At 39.4% G+C, this 22410-nt stretch overlaps 3 protein-coding genes across 3 annotated transcripts; 2 read left to right on the plus strand and 1 right to left on the minus strand.

Annotated features, from left to right (window-relative positions):
• Positions 1–698: 698 nt before the first annotated feature.
• On the minus strand, positions 699–13054 carry pgpep1 (pyroglutamyl-peptidase I). The gene is made up of 5 exons (XM_089001431.1): positions 12864–13054; positions 9819–9871; positions 8313–8429; positions 6726–6958; positions 699–5022 (listed from the first exon to the last, which is right to left on the minus strand). Exons 1-5 carry the CDS (start codon positions 12895–12897, stop codon positions 4827–4829), a joined length of 633 nt encoding a protein of 210 aa, XP_088857557.1. The 5' UTR covers positions 12898–13054; the 3' UTR covers positions 699–4826.
• Positions 13055–13799: 745 nt separating this feature from the next.
• lsm4 (LSM4 homolog, U6 small nuclear RNA and mRNA degradation associated) lies at positions 13800–16456 on the plus strand. Its single transcript, XM_089000786.1, has 5 exons — positions 13800–13897; positions 14288–14329; positions 14525–14623; positions 15031–15211; positions 15704–16456. Exons 1-5 carry the CDS (start codon positions 13895–13897, stop codon positions 15805–15807), a joined length of 429 nt encoding a protein of 142 aa, XP_088856912.1. The 5' UTR covers positions 13800–13894; the 3' UTR covers positions 15808–16456.
• A 1875-nt stretch (positions 16457–18331) lies between these two features.
• LOC148895861 (transcription factor JunD-like) lies at positions 18332–21414 on the plus strand. The gene has a single exon (XM_089000046.1). The coding sequence runs from the start codon at positions 18952–18954 to the stop codon at positions 19768–19770; it is 819 nt and encodes a 272-aa protein (XP_088856172.1). The 5' UTR covers positions 18332–18951; the 3' UTR covers positions 19771–21414.
• The last annotated feature ends 996 nt before the right edge of the window (positions 21415–22410 follow it).

The raw sequence follows: 22410 nt of genomic DNA on the forward strand, positions 1-22410 counted from the left end.
TTGCAGATAATGCTTGGTTTGGTTCTGAATGTAGATATAGAATTCAACTGCTATTCTACAGAAATACAGATCTACTCTAGGTGATCAAGTACTGGCCTTGTCACCTAACAGAAACCCCTGAAACATTTTTTCCCCACATCACATTATTGCATATAAAATGTAATTGCTTAATTGGTTTACACGTTTTATTCTGTTGAAGAAGTTAAAATAAAAAAAAAGTCAAACTGTCCTTTTCTTCTCATTTTCTCTTTGTGGCCCAAGAGGAAAATTTTTGGGCAGCCCTACATGAGGAAAATGTCCTAAAGGGACAATTGCTTCATTGTTAACCCATTTACACCACATGTGTTCATATGAACACAGATGAATTCATTTTCAAAACAAAGACCATGTTCAAATAAATAGTTTAAATACACCATAAGTGCACTTGGCCGGTGATACTTTTGCATACCGCTAATGGTTTTTGTCCTAAACTTGGACAGTCAATGGACTAGAATAACTACTTTTCGAATGTAATATATGACATTAATTCCATCCATGTCAATTTCTTAACGATAATAGAATTATTGTATCGATAATATTATACATTCATTATACTCAATGGATATGTACTAGAATAGATATTTCCTAATGTACAATTATATCACCAGTTTCAATGAAAAAAATGCAAAATGTTTTATTGTAAATAAAATGTGACACAGTTAGTTTTGAAAATTTCAATTATCTTTATTTAAAAGCCTTTCCTCTTGTAAAGCCAATCTTACGTATTGTAACAGTGCTTTGATAATGTCAGAAAAAGAGAACAGGCCTTTCATTGGATGTTCCCTTACTGTGGTACAGTACTTAGAATAACTCACAGTCATAATGTTGCGCCCACATTGAGATTAAAAAATAGGTTTGAGGTAGCCACACATTTGCCTGGAATATATCCAAATATATCTTTGAACTGACCGGCCACCCAATATTTAAGGCGGTGGAAGGGAACTCCCGTTCCTCAAGAGCCATATCCTGCCAATTTTGGATCACTCTCCACTTCAATACACATGATTCAAACAATCAGTTTATCAACCAATCAGCAGAAGCCCAAAAACCATCATCCGATTTTGAATCAGGTCTGTTGGTGTCGGGAGAGATCTAAAATAGGCAGGATATGTCTCTCAAGCAGCCAGAGTTCCCCACCCATGAATTAAGGCCTTATCCAAAGAAAATAAATAACAGCAAGGCACAAGAGTTAAAAGGGCTAGAAGTCACTTGAAACAAACTAGCAATACAATTGTGAGCAGCTAACAGGTGCAGCACGACCCATTCACATACTTGCACTCACAATGCCACACCCATTCAACATTAGCGCCTAGCAACTCTGAAAACCTGCTCAATCAGCAATCAACCATTTGACAGACTATGGCTGTGTACAGTGCTTAACACATGAATTACACCACTTGTCATAAAGTCGAGAACAGAACATCCAGCACTTTTGAGATATAGTGCTTAAATATAGACCTTTTCTGTTTAGGTGAGCTATTATCACTTAACTACTTTGACCAGCAATTTAAAACATTGTGAAATTGAAAATGAATTCAACTTTTATGACCAGATCTGGTGTGACTCATTCAGCATCTGTGAGAAATGTGAAAATTATCAACCAGAAGATTGCACCGCCAAAACATTTTTTGTTTCCCTTCAAGAACAGCGATAGTTTCACACCCTTGAATTTTTTTTACTATTAGAATTACAATTTAGCATTAAAAATAACATTTTGGATGTCTTTTAAACACTAGTTTACAGAAACATTGAACATTTTTATAATTACCAAGAGGATTCGTTTAGGGCAGCTTTACTATTTACCATGCATTGGGTTGTGGTTTAATAAACATGCTAAGTACTGTACAAGGTCTGCTCCAGGTTTCTGATTGCAACTAAATGACAAACAAAAAAATGAATTGACTGGCTTAAACTCAAGGATTAAGCCAAACTCGAACTGAAAGACATGAGACAACCCCACAGTGCCTTGAAAAAGTGTTTAGACCCTTGGTATTTTTTCCATATTTTGTCACCTGACAACTAAAACCCTTCGTTATCGATTTTGAATGAATGTCACAAAAGTAGCACATTTCTTGTCAAGGAGAATAATTCTTGGTTTTCAAAATGTTACACAATTAAAAATCTGAAAAAAGTGGTATGCATCAGTTTTCACCATCTAGGCGTCAATACTTCAGCTGCAAGTCTTTTTGGGGTGACGCTAACACCAACATTTTTTAAAGTCTTGCCACAGGTGCCGAGTGGGATTTAGGTCTGGAATTTGACTGGGCCAATCAAAACACAAGACTTCTTTATTTTCCCCTTTCTATTGTAGCTCTGTCTTTACGGCCACTGTCTTTCTGGAAGATGAATAACTTTCCCAATATTAAATCTTCTGAAGCCTGCAAAAGTTTTTCTTCTCAAATTGGGCTGTATTTCGCTCCATCCATCTTTCAATCAACTCTGACCAGCTTCTGAATACAAATGCACTCCACACGTTTCATATTTATATACACTTAACATTTTGCAAACCATATACTATATCACTGTCGTTCTACTTCACAATGTTGTGCAACAAAATACACTCAAATGGGGATGAATAATTTCTCAAGGCACTGTATAAGATGCAATACAAGACAGTGTTGGGACAGTTTTCTCATCAAAATTATTTGCTCCCGAAGTTTCAGCTTTTCCACATGCATAAGCATATGAGGCATTCAGGTGGTAGAAACTACACACAACTACAACTCTGCTAGAAAATCATATTTCAATGTCATGGATGCTGATGAACCACCAATGTCAGAGAAAGGCTGTTGTACATGGTCAAACAGAAGACAAAAACAGCCATAGGAGTAGAATCACATTCAAATCTGGAAGTGGCACCAACATAGACTTGGGGGATTTGCTACATTAGTTCATATTATTGAGCAAAATAAATCAAAGATACAATATTGACAGTAATTACTTTTAACAAGGGATATTTGTCTATTAAGTAACACACACTACTCAAAAAGGCGGCCACCCCCTTGAAAAGGAAGCTTTTCATCAATCTCTCAGTAAATGTGAAAATTGTTCAGATTTTTGATAAGAAAAATACTTGGTAAAACTTACATTTTTGAAGAAAAAAATGGAGTATCTTTTATTGATGTGTAATTTTGCAACAATCATTGAATCTATTCTCATGTGTGCACACTGATAAATCTCATCTGCAATTGACGGCCCACATTCATGGCAGAATGTTGTGATAGACTATTGCCATAGAAAACATTAAGAACTCCAGGGATACGAGTATGCTGGGGTGTAAGCCTTTATGCTCAGCACCATTTTGTAAGAGCTATCAACTAAAAGTGGAAAAACAAGAAAGTGCTATAGAAACCATAATTTCCAGCCCAAATCTGACTTGACACAATCTCCCATGGATGTCGCATGGGTTGTTGTGTTACTTGAACAGTTATTTGTAATGACCTTTAGAACTTAAAAAAAAAGAAAATGGTTACAGGCTGCACAATTAAGGGTAGGGAAAAACAACGTACTGGTGCGATTTTTTCCCCTCACAAAGTATGGGATGAAAGAAAGTGTGATTTAGAGAGTTCATTTCCTCCACATTTCATTGAGGACTTCAGTCACTGCAACATTGTTAATTTTCTACATCAATTCATTTGCTTTACCACTCATCCATGGTCACATCTGGGTTTAAAAATGAACCCTGAATTAGACTCCGGCCAATCACAGGGAACATATAGAGAAGCAACCATTTACATCCGCAATTGAGGGTCTTTGATTAATCATGAAAAATCCACACACAGGAGGATTGAAACTGGATTCAAATCCTCAGACCTCTTAGATGAACATGCCTCAAACGACAATGTGTACAATATTATTCTTATAAACCAGACACCATTTTTTTCCCTTGAATTGTGCAGCCTACTAAACCGAAAGAACTGGAGGAGATCTGTTAACATCATATTGCACAACCTTTGATCAGATCTCCGAGGGCTGAATTCTTGGCTACTGGTCAGAAATGGGCAACAAAACTGAGGGAATGTGAGCTGGAACCAACCCGTTCCCACTTTCAAATCACCTTTGTAATAGAAGGTAAATTCACAACTTCTTATAAAGAAAACAAGTCCAGAAACAATTCAACATCAAATGTGAAATAGAACAGATGGAATTAAAAGAAGATGGAGATAATATTTCAAAGGAAAAGCCCACTTTTTGCTAAGGATTTCTACATGAATATACTTATTTAATCACATACAAGCATTCACATTGATAATCTGCCGACTTTATGCGGGTAATGTATTGAGAATGAAAAAAATATACAGTATATATAGAGAACAGAAGTAACCTGGAAGCTTTGGTCATATGAATAAGGCAAAAATTCAACAACGGATGGCTGAAAAAAAATCCTTCTTCAGTCCATTTAAGGTTTCCAAATGTGACTTCTGTAACCATGTCAATAACCCTAACACTATAAGGTGCAATACTAGTAGCCACATTTGGAGTAATGCCGTGTTGAATCTGCTACATTTTGTAGCAACTGCGGGCTTTCTGAACAACAAGGCATTCTGTGCTCTGGAGGTAAATCTACACATATTCACACATCTAAATCATCTTAAAGTGGGACAATCTCGTAACATTTCTTGATTATTGAGGGGCAAAAATAGTAAAATCAAAACGAGGACAGAGAGTGAAACACACGGAAGCTTTCATTATATAAGAGAAGATAAGAAAAAGAGAACTTGGCTACTTGTGGTTGAGTGCAATTTGTCTTGCGTGGCTGGAGAGGCTGGCTGGCATCGAGAGGTCACTTAGTGGAAGTGTTGCTGGCAGTGAATCTGATCCTTGGCGTTGCCCAGGAGTTGCAGCATCTCCTGGACAATGGCTTGCAGCGCACGGCCCAGGTCTTCACCGCTGTACGGCTTGCCAAGAGGAGGCACATGAATGAAGGCCGAGCGACCGTGGCTCATGTACAGGGAGGTGTAATAGGTGAAGTCACACAGATACCTACAAGAAAAAGCAAGTGAGCAAAGTCTGCGACTCTGGGGGCGAGATGATGGTGATTTTTCAATCAATCAAACAAGTCAGACTGACATGTCGAGACTTGTTTGACCTTGGAGGAAGCAGACTCAGGCTGCCAATTCTTAATTGCATTACAATAACAAACACTAACATCAAAAAAAATCACTAAATCCAAACATACATTATTTGTAATTGAGACTGGTTGCATTGGATTAGATAGCTTGAGGAGCAGAACCCTATTTTTCATGAAAAATATTAATGGGGGGTTCAATCACCGTATTTTGGGGCCAGAAGGTTTTTTTAGGGGTTTTCAAAAAAATAATACAGTAAAGTCTCGTTATATCGATATTCAAGGGAGTCCGAAAAAATATCGATATAACCGGGACTATCGATATATCCGACCCTGTTTGCATGTAATTTTCTCCGTGCGTGCATAGAAATAGTATCGATCTAACCGGGACTATCGATATATCCGATATCGATATAACGAGACTTTACTGTAACTTTGAAAAGTATCACATTTTCAATTTTATGCAGATTTTTTAACCATTCGCAGGCAGTTTCTATCCCCTTCAAATCGTGGAGTTCCAATGTAGACAGCATGAACAGGCTTAAGATTTTTGGGCATGGGATACACAGTATCGTACTTGTCTAATATTACAATATTTAGTGTGTTGATTTTGGTGAAAATAATGAACAATATGAGTTATTGCATGCTATGTTTATTTTTCAGCGGTTGCGCTGTCCTTATCACAGTCGGTGTTTATTTTTCATCATCGGTGAAACCATTTTATGTTCTAGGATGGATCTTATTGCCACTGTAAAAATGAAGATATTATGAACCACTATTAAAAAAGACATAATTTTGTCATACAGTACATCTGGTTGGGAATTATCCGGTCCTATGTAGCTCCAAAATTGTGCTAATTCTGGAAATTTGCTAAATTGCTCATCCCTAAAATAATCAAATGGCTGTAGACTACTTTAGTGGATGTAAATATTTGCACATGTGGATCGTTCCTCCATTAGTTTTTATAAAACTGATTAGAATCCCCTCAAGGGGGAATTGAATTTACGCCACTGTGTGGTTTTTGTGAGATCCAGATTACACACTTGGTTACGACGGTTCACCATACTGTGTTATCTTTGTAAATATTGCAAATGTGTATGCCACTCTCTTACCACATACTGTACTGTGCACAGCCTTTATTGAACTGCCCTGGTTCATTTGAGGCTTTTTTCAGTATCACATTGGCTATGTTCTGATACTCTATTTCCTCAAGTAATGCATATATTTGAAAGCACTTTCTACTTAAACATGTGAATATACACACAGATTAAGATATGGGGTCCATGATGATAGCTTTGGGTCCGTTTGCCTTTATGTATATGACCAAGATATTTTTAACTATCCACAAAATTGGAACTTCTGGCAATTGACACTGTATGTAAATGGTCACAGTTCATTCACGTTGAATGTCATGTTTTTTTGTGAAACCACCCAAGATTGTCTGAGTTCAAAATATTTTTGGTGATGTTTATAGGCAAAATTATGTCACTCTCCAAACACTACGGGGTGTGGCCTCTGCATATATCATTTTCCCTCAGAAATTAAAGTAATCTATTAATAAAACCTGAACCAATGACAAATTCCTGTTTAACTAAAATAAAAATTAACAGAAAAATACCTTCCAGCATCTTTAGAGACAGACACAGCAACTCCCAGCCCAGAGGCAGTCACCCTCTTGCAGACGGATTCCATGTCAATAACGGAGTCAATACAGTCTGGACCGCCCACAATGCAACACTGTGAATCAGGACAGAAGCTGCTGTTGTCCAAGCCCTTGTAGCCATGATTTCTGCCACACTTCTCTAATGTGACAGTGGTGGCCATTCCTGATACGCCAACATGAACAACCAGCTGGAAAAGAGTAAAAATAACAGCAAATAGTGTGTTATATTGGATGTTGTCAATTATATGCCACATCAAATACATAGTTGTTAACAAGTATAATCCACAACAGTTGTGAATTTGTAATATGTTGCAACGTTTCATTCAATTTTAAAGGACAATCGACACCATATTTTTGTTTCCTAACTGACATCAGAAAAACGTTTTATAGCATTTAAAATACCTAAAACACGCAGCCTGATATTTTTTGTCAAATGCAAAACACCAATAAAAATGTCCAAAAACTACTTCAAAATGACCCCGGAGATGTTTCAGAAGTTCCCGCCCCCTTTTTTGTGATGTCACGCCAGGATTTCTTGCGTTGCTCGGGAATCAAAACAATGGCTTCAGATTCAGAGAAGATGCTTTCTTGTTACTCATCCAGTTATGAATATGATTCAAACAGTAAGAAAAAGCATAAATGTTTGCAATCGATTAAAGAAATCCTCCCATATCAATTCAAGCCGTCAGGACTCCAATGTAGCTTCCCAGAAAATGCACAAGATGGCGCCCAAGCCCCGTTGGAAACACGCTGATTAGTCTGCTGGGAATTTGTGTCAATTCGTATATTAGTCTTGGTGCAACGCACAACGATTCACCATCGCGTTATTTATGTTTTCCTTCTAATTTCGCCATCAACACAAAGTTTTCAGACTAAACAAAGTACCCAAAATGCATTGTGTGTTGCTTTCTCTGTCAGGGGCGTTCCAGACGTGACGTCACGTCAGGCATTGTCATCAGCTCGAAAACAAGACTTCTTGAATATTCAGCGTGAGTCTTAAAATGTAAAATATAGCTATATGCCGTGGAATCTTTGTAAAATACGCTCAGTAGAAGTCATTTGAAGTGATTTTACAAATTATGGACACAACTTGGCGTCGGTTGTCCTTTAAGGACCATGCACATTTGACTTTGTGTGTATTTGATGCTTGGATCAATTTGGATTTTACATTGAGTCCATATCCAGTTGGATTAAAAGTAAGGCTATTCATGATTAAGTGGTAAATTACACAGGATTTGTGTGTGTGTAATATCGGCAGTTATATTTGGGTACGGGGCATCACAGTAGAGGACTGGTGAGCACATCCGCCTCACATTGCACATGTGGTGGGTTTGATTTCTGGCTTCGACCTTCCCGTGTGGAGTTTGCATGTTCTCTCTGTGCCTGTGTGGGTCCTCTAACATTTCAAAAACATCCATTGTAGCTTTATTACTAATTGTTAAACACCCGTGATCTTTGTGAGGATTAGATCATGGATGGATGCAATTCAACTTGCATTTAACAAACGCAATTGATTTCAAAGTTTCAAACAGTGTCACCGACCATTGGATGATACTTTTTCCATAGTGACGGAACTAAACTCTGCACTGTTTGGTACTCCACTGGAACCTCGTAGACTTGCAAGTCCACTTCAGTGCCGAGCCCAAGCTTCTTCAGTTCCTGTCAGGACACAAAAAGACACTCAAGTTCACACGAATGATCCTCGAGGGACACATTCCCGCCGAGCTCGCTGACGATTGGCTGGGTAGAGTGTGTGGGCGGAAATCCCTCTTCCCAGTTGACGCTCCAGGAGGACGTGATGCATAACAAAAAGTAATGGCTGCTGCTGGCACGTAATGCAGTAATTACGTGCCAGCAGCTTCAGTAATGGCTTACTGAAGACCCAAGGATATATGTTGTAGTACTACAGCAGATGTGAATTTATTTTACGACTGTAAGAGCATCTATGTTTTATACTTCGCCGTTCAATGTTTGGCTTAAACATACATTCCATACAAAATATAGCACTGAAGCAACTTATTAACAAATTCACCTTACAAATGACTTTTCGGAACGAATCACGTTCGTGAGGTGGGGAGTGTCAGTAATTGTGGTAGGCAACAAAGAGAATGTTTTAAAGTAAAACTAATATCAAACTGTCAAAATCCTTCAAAATCAATAACAAGCATAATATGAAGCAATCACGCAAAGACAACAAGACAAATGTGTATCAATTTCACAGGCAATGCACTAACTCCTCCCCTCCTCCTGTTGCAGGACAGCTAGCCTTGGACACTGACCCTCACTGCCCTGAAAGGAGGCTCGTTTGACCACGTCCGTGACCCTGTCACAAAGCCGCCTTTTGTTTGCCTTTAATATCCCTATCAAGTTTGTCTAGACACCCTGACAACCAACATCCACCCTACCACATCTCCCCCAACACACACACAGTTAGTAGCCCGAGCGGGAAGGACCCCAGTGGTGCACTGCAGTTTAGTTTGAAAAAAGGTATCATGCAATTGTCACATTGTGTACAACACAGGTGTCAAAGTCAAGGCCCGCGGGCCAAATCCGGCCCGCCACATCATTTTTTTCAGCCCGCGAAAGCAAATCAAACTTGTTAAATTCCATGATGATTGCTAAAATCTGAGCCAAAATTTCATATTTTTGGATGTCAACCACAATATAAGTCATTATTCTTGACTTCAGATTTGAAAACGAGTTATTCATTAATTTGCTGTGCGCTCTATATGTAATATTTGAAGGGATTTAAACATTCTAATGGGTTCCCCAAATTCATAACGGCCCTTGAGAGGAAACCATAACTACAATGTGGCCCGCGGCAAAAAATGACTTTGACACCCCTGGTGTACAAGATAGAAAACCAACCATCATCTATCAAAAGGTCAAACTTCTGCTTTGAAGATTACACAGCAGACCAATTGTTACAAATGAAAGCAATCATGATCAACTGTACCCCAAAGGACTTTTTCACTGCAAAAATAAACATGCCGCTCTCTGTTTTGCGCGTGTAAATCACTGATGGATATTAACTGTGGTTACACTCACCTGCACCGCAACCCAGCTGGCATTGACCGTATGCTCTCCGAATGGCCCAAAACCTGCAAAATAGTGACTGTTACTTCCACTATATGAATATGACATGCTTTTATTGTGTCACAACTTAGGATCAGTCGTTTTTTTTTTTCTTTCTGAAATGCAATCACGAAACTTCTTTTCCTTTCGGCTTTTGCCTTCAGGGGTCGCCACAGCGAATTACAGCAGTGTCCTCCATCTTCAGAGATTTTGTTCGCATGTTTGTTTTGGCCAACCTTTTACGTCGGATTACCTTCCTGACACAACACTTTGTATTCATCCGGGCTTCACGAAACACAAATTATTATTTTTTGTGAGCGCGACATAAAAGAAGTCTCACACATTTACATTAAATGTAGAGCGGTCATAGTCGACACCATGAGCATCATCAAGTATTCGGTGGTAGTCAGTGACCACAATAGAGGTGAAAACTGAAGTCATTGTGACATTTTTCCCCAGAGGACCTGCACTCTTATTTTCTCCTGAAGGTCTTCATTCGATACATGATATAATAACCCTATAATTTGTATTATAATAATTATTTTTGAATGGAAGGGTTAGGTCAGCAACTTTGCTGCTGTGAAATGTAAACTAATAAAGGCAAATTCAATCCAATCCAACAGGGGGACTTTGTTTCTCTGAAATGTCATAGCTTCTTCTTTCGGCTTTTCTCCTCAGGGGTCACCACAGCGAATCAGTGTCTTCCACCTAACCTTTCAAATGATCCAAAAAATAAGGGCATCAACACACCCTTCCCGCAGAGATTCATATCCATATAAAATTACATTAAGGGTGGGGGGCAAAGTAACCAGTTATCAATTTATTTTAAAACACCCGCAAAACCAATGATGACAGAAAGCTATTCCCTCACACAGATGTGTTTATATTGGGATCCACAGACAAGCCCACCCATTACCCCCCACCCCCCACACACACACCACCCACCCATTACTCCAAGGGTCAGCGGGTGCCTGGGCGTTGGGTGTAGGGAGAATCAGTCTGTCTGACAGGCTACTGAATAGGAGCAGAGTGAGGGGTCGCTCGTAGCCAGCCGGCAAACTATTGTGAGGAGGCCGTTCCCAGGCATCCTATATATCGAGCATCAGCTTAGACACCTTTGTGTCTGGAAAGAGAGTCCGAGTCACTGCCCATACTACTTCTCTTCACATGTAACATTCTGATGTCCTATCACGTGTGCTTGATGCTCAAATGGATAAAAGGGTTGTGTGTGATTCCATGTTAAAATGTACAATTCACTTTAAAATACAGTATGAAACCAACACTAATGAGTAGTGAAGGGGTGTAATGTTTTTCTTTGACCAAGTTAATGCATAAGATCTGACACATCGCCACGAATCAAAACCTTTTTCAATGATACACCTTTTTCAATGATACGATTTTATACAATAAAGGCTATGTTTAATACATTTTGATATAGCAACAATTAACAATAATAATAATACATTTCAAACTCTCAATGACACTCTACAGTCACATATTTTTTTTTGTGCGGGTGAGCAGGGGCAGCCATTCGCGCCAGCGTTCACTCTACCTGGAAGAAATCCACAGTGAACAAGCAAAAACGCATTTCTACCGAACCAGCGAATACGATTTTGTAATATGTTCAAGGACAGGCCCGCAAATACAAAACACCTAAAGCTAGATTAATTGAAGTCAAAATAAACAATATTTTAGACAATGGATTTAAAACCAATTAGACGTATTGATTCCAAAATGTAAACAAAAAATACTGCGGCACAGACACAAGCGTGTTCTCTTTGATTACATATTAACATAATTTAAAACAATAAAAGGGTATGAGGTATATGTATGTAAATTGTTTTGTTAATTATATAGATTACATTGTTCAATAATGAAAAAAAATGATCAATAATGAAAAAAAAACAATGTGTCAATCAATGTGTGACAGCATCGAGTTAAAGTCGCGATCGATGTAGTTGAATCGTCGGGCAGACACATTAATTAAATAGACTGTATCGTTACACCTCTAATATGACAATGTGATATTCACTTTGCCCAGCTGAACATCACCGCAAAAATAAACACACAACAACGTTAAATGCACTACAAGAAAGCACCGACCTGTAAAGTCAAAAGTGGTGTTTCATATAATATCCATTGTTTTTAAATGGGCAACTTCAAATAGCCCCCCTGTGAGTGTCCTTCCGGTTACAACAGCTCGCTAGGCTTAAATGAGACAGGGTTGAAACATTTCTTTTTGTAGCTGTTACTCTTCAACGTACACGTCAACAGCTGTTTGATAATACAGTTGTTTTGTTTACATTTTCATTTTGCAGGGGGAGAGTGACGTCATACACGCCCTCATACTGGTCATCAGTTAGTGGAGACTTAAATCATGTTTCTCTTTCCTGTATTAAAATATTCGCCACAGTGTTGACAGCAAATGCCGTTAAAAAAATTAGTAGGGCGATAGTAGCAGCAGTTGGTGTTGTAGTACAAGTTGTGGATTGTCCTTCATTGTCGAGCATTTTGTCCAAGCCGCGGTTGTTTTGGTTTTAAAATCCTCCAAGTTGTAATTCAGTTGAGTTGTGTATAACAATGAAAACTTCGATGACGTGCTATTCGATTTTAAAGATTTACGCTACCACGAGAGTTGTACATTTTGCGGAATAATTGTGTGATTGCAAGTGTTATATATATATATATATATATATATATACTTTCTTGTCGCTTCTCTATTATGACAGATCAGATAAAATAATTCCACCAGTTTCCTGCAAATCTGTGTTGTTATACAGCATTGTAGCGCGACATAAAAAAGGCAAACTAAACTGCTGAATCCAAAGGCATGCGTGGTGTTGATTGAGTACTTTGTGCTGTCTGCAAAGGCAGCCGAGTGGAGCAGAAACAGGCCGACGCCATTAGCCATTCGAGTAGCTGTCATCAACCAACCAACTTTTCCACTACTTCCACCCTAAGATTAGTTTGCCGAGAGACTCGATAAAGGGGGAGCAAAACAATGAAATCAGGACACACCTGTAACGACCACAGTCCGTTTACTGTTGTCCATTTCCCGTCGCGAGACGTCGAGCGTTTGGGTGTTCTATTCGGTCTGTGTTGTGCAGCAAGACCATAAAGCCTGCACCGTTGACCCCCTCTCTGTGCAAGCAAAAGGACAACAACACAGACCGCGGACCACCAAACACCCAGGGCTTGAAGGAGACGTGATGACGTCATCAGAGACGTAAACACAGCTATGGCAGCTGAAACGTGTCAAGAGCAAATAAACCAAATTAGCACATTAGAGTCGTGATCTTGATACAGCAAAAATAATAACTAAAAATTAAAGACATAAAAACCACGCTTAAACACTTTAATCAGATCGATTCTCTCCGTTGAAATGACATGTGTTCATAAATAAAGTCCTCAAAAATTTACGATCAAAAGAATACGATTAAAAACAATGGAAGGGAATTTATTGGTTTCATTCATAAATTCAGAATATTTCTGTGTAATTCCAATTAATAATTAACATTTTTTTTTTTAATACATACAGAAAACAACATGAACATTTTTGTGATTTGGCAACTTAATTATTATTACATTCATTGGCATTGAACGAATTATAAAGCAAAACGATACATTCATTCAATTATTTCCCCATCATCTTTATCATCACAAGGGTCTGTCTTGACCGCAGTGCGGTGGAGGGGGTGCTGGATCCTATCCCATCTCTCTTCGGGCAGAAGGTGGAGGACACCATGAACTGGTTGCGAGACAATCGTAGAAATCAATAAAAATTAAACGCAAAATACATATTTATTTTGAACCTGCACTTGCATTTTCAGTCAAACGTTGCATTCCCGGAGCAAAGCGCTTCGGCCACCCGTGTCCTGAATATACGTGCACTACTAATTCAAGACTGTAGAGGGCAGCATCTGTTAATATAGTCACAATCCGCCTTTAATCACTTTCGAAGAAGAGAACAAAGACAGATTGTTTGTTCACACGTCTGACACCGTGGTCTGACTGAAGTTAATAAAACATCTTAACCACGGTCTATCATAATGGTACGTACTCCATTGGGGTGTTATTTAAAATGTAATCCAATTTTCACGCCAAAGAAATCTTGTCGTGTGTGCATGTAGTGTGTGTTTACGTGTAGCAGGAACATAACGATACGAAGTGATCGGCGGCTAGCTGGTTAGCCGCTAAGTAATGAAATAGGATAAAACATTTGGTTATGAGCTTTTGATTGGTAAATGATAGAAGGTTTGCCGTGGAGCTGCAAATCATCTTGCTCCAGTGCCTCATGTGGAGAGCCGTTAAACAAATTGAGTGTCGAGTGCATCAGAAGACCTGTTGTTACTCAATTCAAATACTGTTATAGTGAAAAGCAGTGTTTATCACATGCATACGTGCGTGCATTGTAAGTTTGTCATTTTTATTTTATTTTTCAGCTTCCCTTGTCTCTGCTGAAGACTGCTCAGAATCATCCAATGGTGATGTTGAATTCATTCCTGTGCCCTACTGTGCATTAGCACACTAAAAAACCCAACAACACAGCAATTGATATCGTTTTTTTGCTTTCATGTGAAAGCTTCAATTTGGCATTTAGTAGGTTATTATTTTGATGAGGAAAACAAAGAGGAGTATCATGTGGTTTGTCATTTGTTTTTGCTTCATTTTATCAACAGCTGGTGGAGCTGAAAAATGGCGAGACGTACAACGGCCACCTGGTTAGCTGTGACAACTGGATGAACATCAACTTGAGAGAAGTCATTTGCACCTCTCGGGTATAGCCAAGCCTTTCTTTGCTTGTCTGCTGTCAACGCTTTTCGACAGAGATGTACATTTTGTCAATACTGTTGTATGCCCTTTTTGCCGAATAATAATGGAAAATTTCAAGGGGGAAAAAACTTCTGAAGCAAGTTAGTTGCACAACATTGTATTTTGGGAAATCATAGTACAGTGGTCTGAATACAAATCCACCGCACACTTCAGAGAAAACATCGCTTAATAAAAAAAAATATTTATGTTCCACTTTACAATGGTACTTTGTGTTCGCTTATCGCTCTATCACAAAAGTTCAACTGAATTCACACTCAAGTCCGTAATTTTACAGTATGAAAAAGTCCTAGATATATGAATCCTATTTCATATCACTTAACACTGTGTATGATACTTGACTTGCTTATCCCAGGATGGTGACAAGTTCTGGCGCATGCCCGAATGCTACATCCGAGGAAGCACCATCAAGTATCTTCGAATCCCAGATGAGATCATCGATATGGTGAAGGAGGAGGTGGTCTCGAAGGGTCGTGGACGGGGTGGTGCCCAGCAGAACAAACAACAGGGCAAAGGAAGAGGAGGAGTGGGTCGAGGTGAGCTTTACATATCCTGCTCGTTCACCAGCTGGAAAACACTTGGCTGCATCGGTAGAGTGAGATTTCAAGACCTTGATTCATCAGACATTCCCTTTTAATATATTTTTAGGCGTGACAATTTGACAATTTAAAAAATGTATATTATTTTATATGGTGCAACTACACGTGACACAATCTCTACGGTTAACTAAATACAGTGGAAGTGGTATTGTGTTTACTTTTTGAGGGCTGAGCATATGCCTAACCCCCTTTTCTGTTTTACCGCTGCCCCAAAAACAATTGTAATGAGAGTTGTACAAGTGGATCAGAATTAACTTAGTTGTATCACATCACATAATTGTGACGTGGTGCTGAACATTGTATAAGAAATGATTATGGGAATTGTAGTCTTTATATCTCAAATGTATTGTTTTTATAAATGAAATGATTACTTGATCCTGGTTTGTTTTGGTAATCCAGCCATCTCCCATCTTGTCTTGTTGTCGCCAGGTGTGTTTGGCGGTAGAGGCAGAGGAATGAGTGTGGCTGGACGAGGTCCGCAGCAAACCGATAAGAAAGCAGGAAAACCACAAGGGATGAAAAACCAACACTGACACGGCGCATCATCGGCAAAGCACACAGGCTTCTTCCTCACCACGTCAAAATAAACCAACTCGAAAATGGGCAAGATGAAACATGCCTGGGATTACTTATTTTCGACTGCCAGAAAGATGGTGATTTCCTTTTTTTAAATTCAATTTTATTTTATTGTATCCATAATTTGACGTGTCACTCACAACTGGCAGAATACTTTAAATGTATTGGCAACGTGTTTAGTTTCTTTATACACATAACCGTTTTCTGTCATGTGATGCACTGGAATGAACATTTTCATCTGTAGTTTTTTTATCAGCTTCTCTTTTGAAGTGTCATTTTACAGCACAAAGCTGCAACTTTATTTGCATGCATATTTTCTTTTTCCCTTTCAATTTAGCTCTTTAGTTTGTACTTTCTGCTCTGTTATACAACCACATTATGTGATTACCACTGCGTTCATTGATTTGCTGTGTTAATCTGTTACCGCAGTTTCAAAACAGGTGGAGAAGTTGACTGGCTGCCTTTGAAACACTTCAAGCTTTGTGATAAGAGGGGGAAATATAATTGCTACAATGGTTGCTATTTCTTTTATTTGTCATGAGAAAAGTGACGTAATGTATGAACATGAGAACATGCAAATAAAAGTGGTTTTCTTTAAAGATTTCACTCAGTTTGATCCAGCAGATTATCAGATTAAATGCACTATGTGGTAGAAAATATTGGAACAATTATCCGTTGTGCCTACAAGAAGTGAAAAAAAATGTTAATGTGGGCTTGGTCCCACTTTTGCTATTTTAGGGGCACCCAGGGATGAATATAGGATGCTGGAATGTGTGATTGAAAGTTATAGATGTTGGACCTCAAATATGATTTCACTCACGGTCTCTTATGGTTCATGCCAATGGTTTTTCCATTCTTTACATTTAATTTCAAGAATAATTTTGCCTATAGCTTTAGGGGCCTTACAGTAGACACCGAAATGGTTCAGTTAAATTGAGAAACTAAGTTGCCAGGCAAACTATGATTGAAACACTGAGTAAAGTATAACTCAGTTGGCATGAGTGCTCACTTAATGATAGTTATACAATGCAAATGTCCCACGAAGGTTAATTTCAGTATCAGCAGTTGCCAGCCAATCATCAACTTCCTTTCTTCTGCTGCTGTTACTATCTGCGTCACACGACTTGTGTCGCCATGGTAACTGCGATGCGCCAAACACGCGCACACACACACAAACTCTCTCTCTCTCTCTCTCTCTCTCTCTCTCTCTCTCTCTCTCTCTCTCTCTCTCTCTCTCTCTCTCTCTCTCTCTCTCTCTCTCTCTATCTCTGTCATTACCCTCTTGCAGTACGAAAGTAAACTTAGTTATTGATGCAGACACGATGCACACGTCATCGAAGGCCTATTTTTATCAATGGGCGCAAAGTATACTAAATTGTACAGCATACTTATAGAATCACATTATTTTTTCTCTATATATTTCATACTTCCTATGTTTATTTCTGTCTTCATCCTTTTTTGAGTGCACATTTTTGACGATTTGAATAAACCTTTTTATCTGATATTAAACATATAAATGTGGAGAGATACACCAGTGAATGTGTCTTAACGTGAAATGTGCACATCTCTACTGTAGGCTGACAACCTAGAAATGTTTCTTACGCATCTTAAGCCTGAACAAGTTTCCCCAACAGCACTAAAAATGAGCACCTTCTATTTCCGACACATTTCTAGATAAACTTGACGTCACGGGCACATCGCATGATCCGCCCGCACGTTGCTTTGCAGTTGTGGATGGTGCCAACCTGTGACGCACAAAAGTCTGTTAACTCTTTCATGGCCAGAGGCATCTTGAATGAAAAAATTGTCTCCACTTCCCCTGAACAAGAAAATATCGTACATTTTAATAAGTTAACTAAAAAGCACCAATTGTCATGATGGTAATGATGAGAAATATATTGCAAGTATAGTTTTGGAGCCATAATTTAGTTTTGGACATCATTAATAATAACAATAGTAACAACACTACTACTACTACTACTAATACTACTAATACTACTAATAATATTAATAATAGGGCAGCCCGGTAGTCAAGTGGTTAGCACACCGGCTTCACAGCGTAGAGCTCGCCTTCGCGTCCCGCTCTGGCCTTCCTGTGTGGAGCTTGCATGTTCTCCCCGGGCCCGCGTGGGTTTTCTCCGGGTCCTCCGGTTTCCTCACACATTCCAAAACATGCATGGCAGGCAAGTTGAACACTCCAAATTGTCCCTCGGTGTGAGTGTAAGAGTGACCGTTGTACATCTTTGTGTGCCCTGCGATCGGCTGGCAACCAATTCAGGGTGTCCCCCGCCTCGTGCCCGAAGACAGCTGGGATTGGCTCCAGCAACCCCCGCGACCATAATGAGGAATAAGCGGTACGGAAAATGAGATGAGATGAGATAATAATAATAATAATAATATCTTTAATTTAGAAGCGCCTTTCAAAATCATTGATTCAAATGTGTTTCTTTAGGTTTTGATACATCCCCATTGTATAAAACCTCCCAAAACACAAAGCAGCCCCAAATTTCACGATGAATATGTACATTTGTGAATAAAAGACACAATCAATCATTTTCCACCACAATGAAAACAACATATATATTTTACAAGAAACATCAAGCAGTCCATTTTTTGGTTTTGTGGGTTACGTAATATGATGTGGCAGACCGAATCTGGCCATTGAGTTTGAGACATTAATAATAAAATCTATAACGACACAGTGCTGTATTTGCATATCACAGAAGAATTCCCGTGTCACTAAACATAATATACATAAACATTTAGAAAATTCATTCCTAATTGTGGAAAAGCAGTCTTCACGAATAATAAAAACAAAGTGAGACGATTTTCTTCTTGTGTATCTATGGAAGAACTCATTGAAATCGAAATGACAGACGCGTTTGGCTTCTACTGCGCGTGCGCTGTAATGACATAACCCAATTTATGCGCATAGAAAAACTCCCGGGCGGCGTCGGCTCGCCAGTATTGCTCGCATCCAGCTGTCAGCAGCGGAAATAAGAACTCTTCGATACTCTTCACCCCGAAGCTAGTCTTACAGGTTATGGCCTTGCCACGGTGCTAAAGGTGTGTCAAAGAAAGGGAAAGATTCCAAAGGAACGATGAAGAAGGATATTAACTTGACTCTGACCGACACAGAGATGAAGTCCCACTTTCGCGACGTTGACGGCATCTTGGGCCCTTCAGATTTGGGGATGCTCAAACTATCCTCGCCGGAATTGGAGAGATTTATCATCCAGTCCAACGGGATGGTCACCACCGCGTCTAGCGGCTCCCACTTCCTGTTCCCCAAGCCCGTGACGGACGAGCAGGAGTTCGCCGAGGGATTCGTCAAGGCGTTGGAGGATCTGCACAAGCAGAACCTGGGACCGGCGAATGGCACTTTGGATCTGGTCACCAACGTCAACATCGCTCCGGTTACGACGCAGCTGGATCTGCCCGTGTACACCAACCTCCACAGCTACGGCAGCGGGCCCTCCGGAACTACCGTCAACTACTCAACGGACACGGTGCCTTTCCCACCCCCACCGCCGCCTCACCTTTTCGCCGTAGCGCCTTCGGTGGAGCCGGAGCTCTCCAGTCGAGCGCACCCGCCCAAGGAGGAGCCTCAGACGGTGCCGGACGTGCAGAGCTTCGGGGACAGCCCGCCGATGTCTCCCGTCGACATGGACTCGCAAGAGCGGATCAAGGCTGACAGGAAGCGGCTGCGGAACCGGATCGCCGCTTCCAAGTGTCGCAGACGCAAGCTGGAGCGGATCTCCAGGTTGGAGGACAAGGTGACGACGCTGAAGAACCAAAACACAGATTTGGCGTCAACAGCCAACGTCCTTAGAGAGCAAGTGGCCCATCTTAAGGAGAAAGTCCTCACCCACGTCAACAGTGGCTGTCAGCTGTTACCACACGAAGTTCAGGCGCACTAGACCAGCTTTTCACAGAGGCCAATTTTACATGACACAAATCTCACGGGACAACAACAGATAAAATTATGACTAAACATATAAACTGAAATAATGATTTTAAGAGTTAGGCTGAAAAAAACGGCAACATCTTGCATAGAGTGGATTGCAATTTTCATGGTTCTACAAGCTCTGAAACACTGTAATGACCAAATACAGTAAAATAGTAGTCCAAAATCTTAAAAAGCGGAACGATTCCCTAACAGTCAAATTATTGAGTATATATTATATAAGATAGACTAATGGAACAAACAGTACTGTGATGTTTTAAAAATGCTTAAAATGCCATTTAAATGTTGAATTCGGTGATTCTTTCGCAAGCCACTAGATGGATTCTTCTTAAAACGTTTGCTCTGTTGAATCACTGGCAAACGGTTTTGTTATAAAGCAGAAAATGATTTACTTTTCAGACCGGAACTAATTTGGATCCAATTAGGTAACATGCGATAATTTCTCCTTTCCATGGCACTGTAATTGGGAATCAGTGCTTTTGACAAGGAGGACCAGCATTTACTCATCAGTGGACTGGATGTGTTGTACAGTGATGTCACCCAACTTCATGTATGATAGGGCAGCTTTTATGAACAAATCTGGGTTCATGAAATAAGGCGCTTATCAAACATTCATGGTCAGATGTCAAGTAAGTAATGTGGTGTGCACTTAGTACACTTGCTCTGAGGATCGTATATTATTTGCAGTGTCAAATGTACTCCATGGTCACAACATAAAGTGCACCTGTACAGGTGCAATTGGGTCCTTGGTTTTATCATTGTTTGGCTTTTTAAGGTATGCTCACTGACCGCCAAACTAAATATGTTGCATTTTTAATTGTTTGAGATTTATTTCTGTTTTTCAGAGAAATATTTACTTTACTGTCATTTTGACTGGTATTCTGTTAGCCTATGGTTTATAAATTAAGGATCCAATGGATGAGCATTTAATACTTTTAGAAATAATGTTACATCAAAAGAAATCAAGTTTGTGGTTGTGTAGGCTGGTGTGCTAATGCACATCTTAATACTGAGCTAATTTTATCCATTTGAACTCCCACCCAGAATGTTACAATGCAGTTCGACACTAGTACAAACTTTTCAGAGAAACTGGCATTGATTGGGTGGTATCACATTTCCCAAGTGCACATAATAATGTTTTATTTTATTTTTTTTGCATGTTGTTGACAAACTCGAATGTAGCCAACTGCTGAGTGTCAGATTATGCAATGAATTAGCTGTGTGTTGACGTCATATGGTGTCCGTTTTCAATTTTAGCATTCGCAATCGCATCCGAAACCTGCAGTTTTTTTTTTTTGTGAAATAAATTGTGCTTGATTGTAAACAGTTTTACTTACACACAACATTGTCTTCTCAATGAAATAATTAAAGTTGAAATGGGTGTGTAGTATTTCATATAAGTCATCCTTTGCGCCATTATTTTTTTTTTTTTTTTTTTGGGGGGGGGGGTTCGTGTAACACCATGCTGCTCTATGCCCTCGTCTACTGGACTGTGTTCAAGTTCCAATGAGATAATGAAGATTATTTCTTTGTTAAAATATTACTGGTATGTATCAAAAAATAAATTCATTTTAACTGTTTTGTCTGAGATTCATTTGGGTAATTTTGGGCGGCAAAAGAGTTAAATGGAACTTTGAGGAGTATTTCAAACGTATTTGATATTTTGCAGATGTTTTTTTTTTTTAGATTTGGTCTCAGGACAATAAAAATGTACTCAGAAACTACATATTTTAATATTTTGTAAGTGGAAGTTTAAAAAATTTGATGGGCGGCATGGCAGCCCCGTCCAGTAGTGAGCGTACCAACCTGTCAGAGATGTTTGCCTGGGCACTGTGAACAAAGGCTCGAACACAGAAGATTGTCTTTTCCTGCAGGCAGGGGATCCAGTCTTCATGAAGCCACTTTACGTGAGCGTATTCGACCGACGCCCAACCTCTGCAGCCCTTTGCCAAGCTATTTTTTTGAGTCTGCACTATGTACAGTTTGTTTTCTCTTATGGAACGGTTTTGCACATTTACATTTGCACAGTATACAGTTGACATTTTTATTTTGTTATGCTTAGAATATCTTGTTTTCTATCCTTTCACCCCACCCCAACTCCATCCCTTTTCAATTCCTGCTGTAGACTGCAAATTTCCCCATTGTGGGACGAATAAAGGTATTCTGATTCTGATATGTATATGCAAATGTACGTGATACATTAGCAAAACACAGTCTTCTTGATTTGAATACCACACCCTTGGACGTTCCATGGTACAAGCACCAACATCCATACACCAACAGAACATAGACATTTTAACGGGTTGTCTTTCCATGAACTGATAGATTTGTAACCTGGCTAATGAGCTATTTCTGTTCAAGAGTGTATCAAGTCCGCCGTTCCGCCCAAGGCCAGATCTCCTACCTCAGATTGACCCCAGATTTTCTATGCTTCCATTGTGAGCCTTGTGTTCGGCCAACTAAGCGTCCAACAGTATGAAACTTTTAAATATGATAACTTTGATTATGTCTATTCTCTATCATGACCTCATAGTGCAGAGGTCATGGGTTTGACCCCAGCTACAGCCTTCCTGTGTGTAGTTTGCATGTTCTC

The sequence above is a fragment of the Hippocampus bargibanti genome, linkage group LG07 (genome assembly GCF_051943395.1).
Source record: "Hippocampus bargibanti isolate YZ-2025 linkage group LG07, ASM5194339v1, whole genome shotgun sequence".
In the NCBI taxonomy this organism is placed as follows: domain Eukaryota; kingdom Metazoa; phylum Chordata; class Actinopteri; order Syngnathiformes; family Syngnathidae; genus Hippocampus; species Hippocampus bargibanti.

Excerpts from the sequence above, each read along its gene's own strand:
- pgpep1 (XM_089001431.1), bottom strand. The coding sequence starts at position 12,897 with ATGGACAACAGTAAACGGACTGTGGTCGTTACAG. Across the intron at positions 9,872-12,863 it reads ACGGACTGTGGTCGTTACAG|GTTTTGGGCCATTCGGAGAG; the intron begins GTGTGTCCTGAT and ends ACTATTTTGCAG. Across the intron at positions 8,430-9,818 it reads CCAGCTGGGTTGCGGTGCAG|GAACTGAAGAAGCTTGGGCT; the intron begins GTGAGTGTAACC and ends GTGTCCTGACAG.
- lsm4 (XM_089000786.1), top strand. Across the intron at positions 14,330-14,524 it reads CTGCTCAGAATCATCCAATG|CTGGTGGAGCTGAAAAATGG; the intron begins GTGATGTTGAAT and ends TTTTATCAACAG. Across the intron at positions 15,212-15,703 it reads AAGAGGAGGAGTGGGTCGAG|GTGTGTTTGGCGGTAGAGGC; the intron begins GTGAGCTTTACA and ends TGTTGTCGCCAG.
- LOC148895861 (XM_089000046.1), top strand. The coding sequence starts at position 18,952 with ATGAAGAAGGATATTAACTTGACTCTGACCGACACAGAGATGAAGTCC.